The 14089-nt window shown below is 36.5% G+C and overlaps 1 protein-coding gene across 5 annotated transcripts in view; it reads left to right on the forward strand.

Moving 5' to 3' along the window:
• MAGI3 (membrane associated guanylate kinase, WW and PDZ domain containing 3) overlaps positions 1 to 14089 on the forward strand; it is a 235804-nt gene that overhangs the window by 155956 nt on the left and 65759 nt on the right. For all 5 annotated transcript variants that reach the window (XM_077916190.1, XM_077916186.1, XM_077916187.1 and 2 more), the window contains exons 4-6: positions 4082 to 4291; positions 9577 to 9751; positions 13134 to 13213. In XM_077916190.1, coding sequence (XP_077772316.1) covers positions 4082 to 4291; positions 9577 to 9751; positions 13134 to 13213 — 465 coding nt within the window. The remainder of the gene's footprint in view (positions 1 to 4081; positions 4292 to 9576; positions 9752 to 13133; positions 13214 to 14089) is intronic.

A 14089-nucleotide genomic window follows, 5' to 3' on the forward strand; every position in this document is an offset into this window, starting at 1 on the left:
ATTCATTCATTTGATCCTTCTTTCATTCATTCAGCAAACTGCTTATTAAGTACCTATGACGTGCCAAGCCCTATAAGAGGGACTAGGGATACTGTGGTGAATGATACTGGGATGTACTGCCTTAATAAATCCTATATCTGAGTAGGAAAGGCAGTCAGAAAAAAGCAAGATCACTGTAAAAGGGGATGTTATGAAGGAAACAAAAAATGAGATTGAAAGAAAATAGTAGAAATGTCTTATTTAGATAAAGTGGCCAGTAAAGACTTCTTCACTGAAGAGGAAATGACCACTGCTTATTACTTTGATGCCAATAGCCTATTCTCATTCACCTACTCTTAAAGGCGCAACCATTCTGGTATGTTTAATAGAAATGCTTTTATTCATAGGCATTCTTGCAAAATGTGTCCTATGTGCATGCATTTATTATTTGCATCTGGACTGTATTCTGTATCTTTCAGTTTTTAACTACTTTCAGTTATTTCAGTGTTTTTTAGATTCATCCATGTCGCTGTCCTGTATTCACATGTTAATTCATTGCTTTTTAACCCCCTCAGTGCTCCACGTTGTGAAGCCACTGCATTTCACTTAACCCCTCTCCTAGTGATTGACTTCCAGATTACTTCCAAGCCTCCCTCACCACAGATAGAGCTGCAACATCTTCTTCTTCTACACCTGTGTGAGGATGTTGGTGGTACATATACCCAGAGGCAGATTTGTCGGGTTCTAAGGTCTGCAGGTACTTAATCTGATGGAGCAGTTGAGGCTGCTTGGTAGCTGCATTCCCACCAGCCTTGCTTGAGAGGTTGATTCCTGTAGCTGCTATAGTAAGGGCTTGACATCCTCATCATCCAGTTTTACAGTTTTGTCAATCTGATGGCCGTAGAAATCATATCTCCTTTTAATTCTAGCTTCACTGGTAGAGAGTTGGGACATCTTCTCATATGCTTGTTAGTGTTTTGGACTTCTGCAAATTATCTTCTCATTTGTTTTGTACATTTTTTTAAAAGTTGGATCTCAATCCACATTCCAGTTTGTGGACATTCCTTAGATACTTAGATATTTATTTAGATATTAATTTCTTATTGGATATAAATATTTTCTCCCATTTGGCCACTTAATAGGCTTGTCCTGTGCTTCTTCGTTAAACAGAAATCCTTAGTTTTTGTCAGATTTATCACTCTTTTTCTTAGAGTTTGTGCTTTTGAAGTTTTAAGAAATCCTTCTCTATTCTTAGATCACAAAGACATTCTCCCTCATTTTCCTCTGTTAAGTATAAGAACATGGGAGATAACAAAGTGGCATATTACATATTATTAATTGCCATGTGCTAAATTCAAAGGAAATACAAATTGAAATGTACCGTTTCACAGCCTTCAGATGGACAGAAATTTTAAAGCCTGTGGAAATTTTCCACTTGTGGAAAGTGGGAATTCCCAAATACTGCTGGCAAGAGTATAAAATGAATACCATACCTTTGGGGAGCATGTTGGCAATAGCTAGTAAATTTGAAGATGCACTCAACTGTGACCCAGCAGTTACCCCTCTGGATGCCTGCTCTAGAGAAATCCTTATCTATGTGCATATGGAGTCACATACTAGAACAGTCGTTACAGAGCTATTTAAAATAGTAAGAGAATGGAAACAACTCTGTTTTAGTAGGGGAATTCATAAAATGCATTTTAACTTGCTCATGAAAATGGACTATTATACAGCAATTAAATAAACTTGAATCTATATGTATGAACAGGAACAAGACTTAAAAATATAACTGTATGAAAGTAAAGTTGTAAATACATACAGCATACTGTTTGTAAAAAAGATACGAAATGTTATAAAAACCTTTATGAACCTTTGAAAACAGTGGTATTTATGTTATGTATGCATATATATACATCCCAGTTGTACACAATGTGCAGGGAACTGACACATACCAACCTCAGGACAGTTCAGGGAGAGCATGGAAAGGATTGACAGGAAGTTAGGGCTTTAATTGAATATGTGACCATATATATCCTTAGGGGAAAAAAAGGGAAACCTGAAAGGAAGCTGGCAGAAGTTAAATAAATAAGGATGTTTCTAAAACAATTGTCTGTGATTTTGTATGTATCAAAAATATTTAATAGTTCATAGTTCTATTTGAAAAATGAAAAAAAAAACAGAAAAGGACAAAGCGGGGGGGAACAGCTTCAAAAAGATGAAAACTTTTTTCTGTCAACACCTATAGTCAGGATTCACAAACTATGTCATTTTTATGCCTTAGTATATCTGAAATCTGGTTATTTACCAACAACTCAAGAAACATAGATCTAATTTCCTTGTATGCAATGCTTATTTTCTTTTTTAATTAAAGTCCAATAGGTGTGTTTAAATAAGGAAGCTACTGGGATTTATTACAAAGTCCTAAAATTTTAATGATCATGGGGAATAATCAAAATATCCTAAATTTGTCTGATTTCACCCAAGAAAACAGTTCAACTACCTAGTGTGAGATAATAATTACCAAGACTACACAGTACAGTGTGTATCTAGTGTTGCTACTAAAACTACCATCCGTAGGGAAGGTGGATATTTGATTTTTGTCATGGAATATACAAATTCCAGGGTAGCATGATTGTTGGACATAATGCAGGAAAAATTGAGATCCTGGAGCATCCTGTTCCCCAACCAGACCTCTCTTTAGAACATTTCTGGGCCTTCTGCCCCAGAGAAATGTGAGCTGGCATCTTCACTGGGTCCTTGTTTTACCATGGGCCAGAAAGTTTGCGGAGACCCTCTGAGTCTGTTTTAATGAGAATTTTTGCAGCGTCTGCCTGACAGGAGTAATTCCATTTCAAATGTGGATTTGGAAGCAAGGGAAATCCTTGAGTAGGGGGAGGCGAGATATAGTTGAAAATTTATTTTGCTTTGATTTCATTGTTTTGTCTTGAATATTTTAATGACAATTACTGCCCAAAGTCAGATTTCCAAAAGATTTATCTTAATGCTTTTCCCTCAAGGCACACATGACTCAAGGTAAACCGACTTGTAGATTTGCCTTGGTATTATCGTGAACACCTATAGTGTTCTCATCTGGGACAAATAATTCATCATATACCCCATTAATTTACTTTATGTGATGAATGTCTTAATTGCCTCCTTAGGAGCCCAGGAATTTGATTAGAAGGTGTGACTTTAAAAATAAATAAACGAAGGAAGATCACGAATGTTTTATTCCCTACCCATATCTATCTTTCTCTATAGCATTAGCATAGTGGCTGATAAAAGGTAAAAACTTGCAACCGTAAACTGTTAATAAGCTAGACCTTTTGAATGGCTTTCCATTGTATTTGGCTGCCTCCTGAGAACTGCATGACAAATTAAGAAGATATTCAATTGTTTTCATTCTACTCTGGAACATTTATTTTTACTGCAAAAATTCCTGATCCTCAAGATGTAGCATATCAAAGTATTTCTTGCTTTCTGAGAGCAAGCCAATATTGAATTATGCTAATAATGTCTCTATTTGTTCAATAAATTATTAGAATGCTCAGAAAACCTAAAAATTACTTTTACATAAACAGCCTACATTTCAGCACACGCTGGTTCATAGCTTTATCCTTTACCCACATATTTCCTCATTTTACCAAAATGGTTCATTATGTTACACATCAGAACAGAATTCTTTGAGTTCATTTTCTCTTCCTTTAACTCCCACTTCTTATGCCAGTTAGTCTTAACACAAGAGCATTGATGCATTTAATTTCACAATCAGGCCATCATTTAGAGCCCATGCAAAGTAAGCCCTGTAGGAATAAATAATCTGTGTACATGAAGTCAACTTCCTATCCTTAGTACAAATAGTATTAAAAAGTTAGATAATGTTAGAATATCCATGATGAAGGATACTTGAGAAATTAGTTCTTTCTGTTCTTTCTCCCTCCTCCACTTCCAAGAAGAAGTATTTTGGCTTCCTTTTGGCCAGTGGTGGTCATTCAGAATCCTTGATATAAGACAGCAGGGCAGAGACGTACCCTGGGTCATACTGTTCTGACTCTCAATTCAACATCATTCCTTTCAGCTGCTGTTATTTTGTCCATTTCAGGAAACTTTTATGGAACTCCTAAGCCTCCAGCAGAACCCAGCCCTTTCCAGCCAGATCCAGTTGATCAGGTCCTCTTTGATAATGAGTTTGACACAGAATCCCAACGGAAACGAACTACGTCTGTCAGCAAGATGGAAAGAATGGACAGCTCTCTTCCTGAAGAGGAAGAAGATGAGGACAAGGAAGCTGTTAATGGCAGTGGAACTGCAGGTTTGTGAATAGATGAATAACTTTAACTGATCTATCTTCCAGGTGGACTTTAATGTGACACTGAATTGAAAGTAGTTAAAATCTATCCTAAAGCATGTACAGAGCAAGTGATGTGATTCTAATTTTTTTTTAAAGGTTGTGTATGGAACGAAGTGTATCTCTGTCAACCATCTTAGAAACTGAAGTGAGTTGCACCAAGTGGCAATTTTGATAAGTCAGTAATAAGCTATCATTAGTAATAATATAATATATTATGATCCTACTGCTTAAAAGATTTGAGGTTCCAAGTATGAGAATGTTGTTGGCCTAAGTCATACTTTACAGGACATGAAAAAAAATACAGTTTTAAGATACGGCCTTCAACTGAAAATGCAGAGGGATAGAAACATGCCAGTAAAAATTATCGGAAAGATTTGTTAGCTGTGTGTTGAGTTTAAATTCTGAATCACTCAAATAAATTTCCAAACCTGACTCTTATTTTTCATTAAATGCAAAATCACCAGAAATTTAGTGGTGGAGAATCTTCCTTTGAGTACCCCTAAAATATGTTATGGTTGCTTCAGAGATTCTTACTCTTCTAATTGAGTGTGTAACTAGGAAGCCACAGAATAACAGCAGAACTAATTTCAGTGCTATTTATTATAATATTTTTATTCAAAACACTAGAATATGAGCTTCATAAGGGCCGGAAAGTTTTTGCTTTTGTTCATTGCTGCATTCTTTATTTTTTTTTTTTTAATTTATTTATGATAGTCACACACAGAGAGAGGCAGAGACACAGGCAGAGGGAGAAGCAGGCTCCATGCACCGGGAGCCCGACGTGGGATTCGATCCCGGGTCTCCAGGATAACGCCCTGGGCCAAAGGCAGGCGCCAAACTGCTGCGCCACCCAGGGATCCCTGCTGCATCCTTTAATTATAAACAGTGCCTGGTGCAAACTAGGAACTAAGAAAATATTTTATTGATATACAATAGATGAATGAATTTGATCACATCCCCAAATTTGCAGAACCCATTACCATATTATTTTCCCAAAGCATCTGATTTTTTTCATCAACTACTGAAATTTGTTGTATATATTGTATTTACTGTCTTAATATGTTCATTTGTGTCCTCCTTCAGAGTGTGAGTCCTGTCTTACAGTCCTAACATCTCACATAATAACATAATAACATGATACATAATATGTTTATTACCCCATTGTATTTGGGTGTAGAGACTGCAAACAGGCCTAAAAAGGATTAAGTGAATTTACATCTAATTCTTTAAGGGCTATTAAGGGAAATCATCACACAGTAGAACCTTTTTTTTTTTTTTTCAGTGGAGCCTTTTGATGTTGATGTCCGCCTTCTCCCACAGAATTAAGTCTGTTAACATTCTTAAATGTTTAAGACTGGGATTAGAGACCATGTATCTATCCCAATGTGGGAATTTGTATATTCTTATTTTGAGGATGGGGGGGATGTTCTGTTTTTACTTTCTGATGTGGAGCTTCTCTGTTACCACTGGAGTTCTTTTAGAGAGAAACCTATCTGTGATCTCCACAGTTTTATGCTTATCATGTAAGCTGGTTGCTAAGCCAGATGCTACTAACTTTCTGGTGGTCATATTTAAAGGGAGTGTATCCAAGAGTGGGAGGCCGTTTGCATACTACCTCTTGTGTGTAGATACCGTAGGACACTTCCACTGGATTATGTATGTCTTGGTAAGAGAAAATATTCAGACTATTTGAATGAAAAAACAATAAAAGACATGACTAAATGCACTTGGTCTTTTCTGAATAAGTACTAAGTCTAGTTGTTAACTTATTGAAATACACTTTGTGTGTTGCTTTTGGGTATTAGAATTCCTGCCTTGAACAATCAGAAAATTGTTGGGGATGCAGTGGGGAAAGAAGAGTTAAAGATTTATTTGTATATACCAACATGTATATTATTTTATATCTTGCTGAAGAATGTAAGAATGCTAATATGCCCACATAGGATGATATATGTTATATAATAATGCTAAAATAAAATCTTTTTCCAAGAGATGATTGTTACATAAACAGTATTGTCAAGTCATTGACTATTAAGGAAACTTAATACACAGTCACTTTGAATTATATTCAGATAAGTATGAGAAATCATATAGTTCCTTTGTTTTCCTCCATCATACTTCTGTCCCAAGAATGTAACTCCCTTCCAGATTGATTTACACATTAGGTGCCTTTTAATTTCTGTCACTTTTGTTTTGCCTGGAGAATGAATCTTGTGTTTTATTCAAGCTATTCATTCAACAAATATTTATTGAGCACTTGCTAAGCTACTGCGTGCTAGGCATTTTTCCAACAGCTAGGAAAAAAGCGCTGAACAAAACAGACAAAAACTCCGTCTTCAAAATTTTGCCTTCTAGTGGGAAAGAATTATCCAACATGAATGAATATAGCATGTAGTATATTAGAGAGTGCTAAAGAGAAAAACAAAGCAGAAAAGGAGAAGGATAAAAAGTAACAGTGGCCAAAAAAAAAGTAGCAGTGGCCAATTTGTGATTTTAGATAGAGTAGCAAAAAAGATCTCACTGAGAAGAGGACTTTGAAAGAAGTGATGATGTAAACTCAAAATATCCAGGAGAACAACATTCCAGCCAGAGGGAATTTTAAGTACAAATGCCCTGAGGGGAAAAAATACCCTGAGGTGGGAGCATGCCTGGAATATTCAGACAAAGGCCAGGAAACCAATATAATTGGATACAAAATGGACAATGCATTATATGTGGTTGGAACAGGGCAGCCCCTGTGGCGCAGCGGTTTAGCGCTGCCTGCAGCCTGGGGTGTGATCCTGGAGGCTCAGGATCGAGTCCCATGTTGGGCTCCCTGCATGGAGCCTGCTTCTCCCTCTGCCTGTGTCTCTGCCTCTCTCTCTCTCTCTCTCTGTGTCTCTATGAATAAATAAATTAAAATCTTAAAAAAAAAATTTTATATGTGGTTGGAACAGAGTGATGGAAGGAAATAGAATAGTAAGCAATGATTGGGGGGTGTGGAAATGATATTATGTAGGATCTTATATGTTGTTGGAATAATTTTGCTTTTTACTCTGAGATGAGAAACCATTATAGGGTGTTGAGTAGAAGGGTGACATGATAAAACAGATTTTAATAGTCTCATTCTTGCTACTGAATTGAAAATAGGCAGTAAGAGGGTAGGCATAAACAGTGATACTAGTTAAGAGGTTAATGCAGTAATTTAAGTGAGAAATAGTGGTTTGGCTCTGATGAAAATGTGACAGGGAAGTGGCCTGACCCGGTTACATTTGTTGGCAGACTGGATTTGAGGTCAGAGAGAGCAGAGTCAAAGATCATTTCCAGGGCTTTAACTTGAATATCTAGTAGAAGAATAGAGTTGCATTTATTGAGATAAGGTAGATTTTAAGAGGAGTCAGTTTTGGGTTGGAAAAGTGTAGTAGGGGCTTCAGTTGGGATATGTAAGCTTGAGATGCTCATTAGACATCCAAATGAAAATGTCATGTTTGATTTTGGATTTAAAAGTCTATGTCTGGTCTGAAGATGCATATTGGGACATCATCAGCATACAGCTTGTACAGCGGTGACACTGAATGAGTTCCAAGAGAGTAACTGTAGAAAGAGAAGAAAAAATGTCCAAAGAGTGAACCCTGAGAAGGCCTTCTAATATGTGCAGTCAGGGAGACTGAGTCGAGCCAGTGAGTTAGAAGGCATACAGGAGGGTAGAATATCCTAGAAGCCAGGAGAAGAGAATGCTCAACAATGCTCAGATAAGATGGCCACCGAGAAATGATCATTGAATTTAGCTATGTGGAGGAAACAAGGTCATCCAGTGAGATTAGGGATAAGTAGTGGTAGATCTCAGAAGAAAGAATGTATGAAATAGTTATCTAGGAGAGTGTCAGAGTGAATGGACTAAAGAAGTTTCCTGTGATTATCATATGCCATTACATGCCCTCTTGAGGTTAGTGATCATATAGTAGAAATGAACTAGTTAGTGTTACCTGTGTTTAGCTACAGGTGCTGGTGTAGAGTAGATGGAAAGATTTAAGCAGAGTTGTGGTTCAGCTGGGCATGTACCCTGAGTGAAGAAGTAAGGTTGGGGCAGAGGAAGCAGTAGTGTTTACAAGGGAGCCATGATCGTGGCTGATTACAGAACTTAAGTTGCATAAGTAGGGCAATGACGACATGGTTAGGGCACAGACTGGGGGGCAGCTGAGGAACAGTGAGGGGTAGTAAGTAGTAGTATTAATGAATTACAGAACTCGGTTGGATAAAGGACAGTTGGAGTGGAAATACTACGTGTAATGAATCTAAGGCCTCTTCTAAGATTCACTCATTCTGAGGCATCGCCTGCAGTTTGGAGTTGTTATAAGTCTAGAAATGAGTTTGAAGTGCATGAATTGTGAATTCCCTAGATGGTAGCCAAATTTTATTTTATTTTTTTAATTTTTTATTTATTTATGATAGTCGCAGAGAGAGAGAGAGGCAGAGACATAGGCAGAGTGAAAAGCAGGCTCCATGCACCGGGAGCCCGACGTGGGACTCGATCCCGGGTCTCCAGGATCGCGCCCTGGGCCAAAGGCAGGCGCTAAACTGCTGCACCACCCAGGGATCCCCGGTAGCCAAATTTTAGTATTCTTACTTACCTTAAGGACTCTGGGACTTTCAAAGGATTGTAATGTCACCAATAGAGAATTATACTTAACAGGAAGTGTATTGAGCATAATTTTTAAAAACTGGTATTATTTTAAAGACCTGTATTAAAATGTATACAAGACAGGTTGGTTCATGCACATAAGAGCATGAACCACTTAAATTTGAATCCTGACTTTGCTGTTACAAAATTAACCTCACTGTGCCTTGGTTTCCTCATCTATAATCCAAAAACCAGAATAGTAATAATAAGTAATCACAGGGCTGCTGTGAGGATCATGAGTTCATATATATATAAAGCGCTTCAATTAGAGCCTGGCCCATGGAGGGATTGTGTAAGCACCCCTACAGCCCTTACTGTCAGTAGTCACAATGTACCAAATTGATTCTAGGGTTGCTTTTCACTTCTTTCCCAGACTGGCATGAGAGGTGCTAGACTGAGTTAATGTCACTTAGCAGATGAAAAATATTCAGTATGTCTATTTGCTACTTCAAAACTTGTAGGAGCGTAGATATAATGCACAAGGAAATGTGCAATAAATGTTTAACATTTTGTTGGAAATGAAGGGAGCTGTTTGAAGAGAGTGTAACTTTACCTTCTTTGCACACTGTTCTGTGTTGAATGGCAGAAAACAGAGAGAGGCACTCTGAGTCATCTGATTGGATGAAGACTGTCCCAAGTTATAACCAAACAAATAGCTCCATGGACTTCAGAAATTATATGATGAGAGATGAGAATCTGGAACCACTACCCAAAAACTGGGAGATGGCCTACACCGACACAGGGATGGTCTACTTCATTGAGTAAGCAAATGTCTGTATCTCTCCTAACACGCCCTGTCACTGTGAGGTTTTGTCTTACCATTTCTTTATCCTCATTTCACAAGGCTTCCATTTCTTTTTTGTTTCTTTAAAGAGATTTTTCATACTAGTAACAGTTAATTCTTAATCTGATGATTTTCCTGGATGGTGTTTCATTTTTATTTGACTTGGACAAACAAGTCATGTATTTGACTTCTGGTTTTATAAAAAAAGAAGGATTAAAAACAGGTTTATCACTAATAGTGAAAAATGTAGGAATGAAGGGTATTTTGCCTTGATGTTTTTTTAAACTTTTGGTAGATTGTCCAACCTAATGAGCATTTCAAGAATTACCATCATGTGATGGAGGGCATATTTATTATCGGAGTTAAATATTTTCATTTATACATTTTCTAGATGTATTCAGGCAACATATTTGAATGACATAGAAGAGAAATATCATTGATCCTCAGGCTAATTGGTACAATAAGAATTGACAAACCCTAATTTATGAGAAAGCACTATTAATATAAAGTATAAATGTATTTATAGAGATACAGGATATCACATGTATTTGATCAGAATAAATTTTTTATGGTTTGTACCAGAGAATATTATGCCAATAATTTTTTCGGAAGTTTCATTATGAAGCATTTTTATATTCTTATGCAGCTGTATTTCTCATCCTTAAAATAATTTTCACAGAGGCAGAATATATAATGTAGTGAAGTTATAGAATATAATAGTTAAAAAACAAAATGTTGAGGGCTGGATACCACAGTCAAGGAATATGTCCTTAAAAATGAATTAGGGAGGGGATCCCTGGGTGACTCAGTGGTTTAGTGCCTGCCTTTGGCCCAGCATGTGACCCTGGAGTCCCAGGATCGAGTTCTGTATCGGGCTCCCTGCATGGAGCCTGCTTCTCCCTCTGCCTGTGTCTCTGCCTGCCTCTCTCTCTTTCTCTCTTTCTCTCTCTCTCTTTCTCTCTCTCTCTCTTTCTCTCTTTCTCTCCCCCCACCCCCGGTCTTTCATAAATAAATAAATAAATAATCTAAAAAAAAAAAAGAATTGGGGATGGGAGACATGAACCTGTTTCCTCATTTGGTCACATAGAATGGGACCACATCCTTCCCATAGACTGAGGATCTTGCTTTACCAAATCGGATTCATAGTATTTAAAAGACATACATTTTGTGTGTATTGTATTCTTTTTACCATACATGGCGCATTATTGATTATATTATATACTTATATAAACATTAATGACAAGGAGTATGCAAAAACAGACAAAATCGGGTATATGCTCTTCTTTATGGCCAATTAAAGGTGTTGTTCAAAGGTAATTTAGACTTGACTTTCATTCTGATTTTAGGACTAAATCCCCAAGTAAGATGTAAAGCTGTTAGAAGTGGCTAGAGTATCTTTAGAAACAGGGTATGAGATATCGAACCTGACAGTGCTTTATCCTATAAATGGGGATAAGTTAGTAAATTATAGAGAGGAGAGAGAATTTATAAAAGAAATGCCATTAAAAAAATAGAAATGCCATTATAGTTGAACATTATTAAAATGCATTAAAGACCTAGATATGAGACCTGAAACCATAAAACTCCTAAAAGAAAACACAGGGGCAAAGTCTCATGGCATTGAATTTGGCAAGGACTTCTTGGCTATGACACAAAAACTAAAGACAACAAAACCAAAAATAGACAAATGAGACTTCATCAAACTTAAAAACTGTGCAGCAAAGGGAAGCAATCAACGAGTGGAAAGCAACCTGCAGAATAGGAACAAATATTTGCAAATCTGATAGGGGGTTTGTAACCACCCTATAGCTAAATAGTATTTGCTGCTGCAGCTAATGTAAATTTGGTCTGTGTTACTACTGTTAAATCATGCATCTGTATGAAAATAGGTCTTTATAGCCTTTAGCTATTATGTTTTGAATATAGCCCCTCTGGGCATTTCTTTACCTTGGGAAATAGGTAAAATCCTAGCAGATTGCCTGCATCTGCTAACTTAAGAATGAAAACTTTGGATCATAGAAACCAAAGTTAAGCTTTTCTCAAGTAGCGATTGTGAATTTCGTTTACTGAGATATGTACATGATTTTTTTTTTCTCCTAACAGTCTACATGCTACTAAGCCTCTTTGGAGTCCTGATCCTTTTCATGTTGCTAAAATTGATTTAACTGGCTTGAGTGTGGAGAAATTATCTCTTTGACAGAATGGATAACACAGATTTTCTAGAAACAATCCCAGTGTCTCCTCTTCAGATTATCCATTATTCAGCATAAAAACTTGTTTCTGCCACAGTCTACCAGCTAGTATCCTACCTGGTAATGCATAAGAAATGGTTGCATGGCCCTAGGTGGTTCAGGAGTTAGAAAAGACATAGAAGGTATGATTAATTCTCTGAAACCATTGGCTTAATTTCCTAAGAGTAATTAATATAGAGATTAGGGAATTCATTTTACAATAAAGATGACAAGGAATGATATTTTGTTCATGTTATTAATCTCACACTGCTTTGATAATAACTTTCCTGAATATTTTCCCCCATGGTTTTTTATTTCTTTAATATCCTCATAATTCTGATGTTTAAACTATAACACCGTCTACTCAGCAGTGTGATGGCTTTGTTTTAGCATTAGTATCTACTACATGGTTGCACTGCTCTTTGAAAGCATCTACGGCCTCCTTCATAAAAAGGAGTGTGTGGAAGAGTGGAGTGGGACCTTTGGTTCTGCTTTCTTTTTCTATGTGGTATATAGCCCATATCTTGTAGAGTAGAGTTAACTATACCCATCAGTTTTACTTGCATATTGCAGAAATAGAGGTTTGGAGGTTTTTTTATTTTATTAAATGCTTTCATTTTAAAGAACACTTATGAGGGCAGGGGCATCTCTCTCTCTTCAACTGTATCCCAGCCCTCAGCACATCACTATATCACAGCCCACATGTTGCAGGTACTCAAGGAATACAATGTTTTTTGAAGGGAGGAAGGAAGGAATTCAGCCAACACCAAAATAGCAAGCATCAAACAAGGAAGGAATTCGATGCAGCTTTTTCAACAGGATAATGCACAGTATGGGGCTATATGCCCAACCTTTGAAATATTTTTGACTGTTTCAACCAGTGTCTGTTAATCTGTACTTGGTATTTTTCCCCTTCTGTAGATTCTTCTTTCTCACTTTAGTGCCTCTAGCATTACCATCCCTTTACGGAAGTTTTGAAGTAGCAGTCTGAGATCGAATCCGAGGTGTACAGAGGCTGTAGGAGATAATGTGCAAACATATACATTTTGGTCACTTTTAATCTTTGCTTTTGAGATACTTTTCTCCCTCTTCATCGTACTGTTTCTAATTGAGATCTTTATTCTACAGCCACAACACCAAGACAACAACCTGGTTGGATCCTCGTCTTTGTAAGAAAGCCAAAGCCCCTGAAGACTGTGAAGATGGAGGTAGAGATTCGGAAATCTTTTATATTGTGCTCATTCACCTAATCCCTTTTCTCTCTTCTTTCTTGGATAGTGAGCTTTCCAAAACCCCAAACAAATTATAATGTACATAAGCACATAAGCAATGGGTGGATATCATACTTAACTGACTTGTAATTACATCCTTGCACCTAATTTTATATTTTATTTCCTTCATTTTGAGGACTATACAATGACATCCTTTATAAAAATCTTAATAAAAATGCCCCCTTTTTACATTTGTTTTAAAGACAAATTTAAAAATTTCTAAATAAATATGTTAATAAATCAGATACATTCTTAACTACAGGGTAGCCTTATTATTGGCTATTGAACCTTCAAAAATATATTTAATTTAGTATCGCTAGGATAGATATGTTAGTATTTATGGCTGATCTTTTATTTAGAGCATTAGTAGAGACTTAGTGAAAGTCTTTAATATACCCTTGCCCCCACACTATTTTTATTGCTTAGTAGAAAAATTTCTCTAAGAACTCTTAGGTAATAATGCTTGTCTATCTTGTGTATTATATGGTGTTTAATAGTATAGTCTTACACATAAATATAGACTTTACTCCAACCAAAATTGTTTGCTATGCCTTCTTTAATATAGAGGGAGCATGAATAAAATTTGCATTCATTTTATATCACTGAATCAGAAATTATTTACCTTGGTTAAAAAATGAATGGCTATGAGTGAGTTTCAGGTAGTCCTTCTATAGACTGAACTCCAATCTATAAAATAAACAATTTATACATTTTGTTCAGCATGATTGCAATATTAAGATTAGTTTTAGGAAAGACCAATTGGAAAATGGAATTATTTTAAAATTGTTTGCAATGATATTTAAAAAAAAAAAA

This window comes from Canis aureus, chromosome 12 (genome assembly GCF_053574225.1).
Source record: "Canis aureus isolate CA01 chromosome 12, VMU_Caureus_v.1.0, whole genome shotgun sequence".
Classification (NCBI taxonomy): Eukaryota; Metazoa; Chordata; class Mammalia; order Carnivora; family Canidae; genus Canis; species Canis aureus.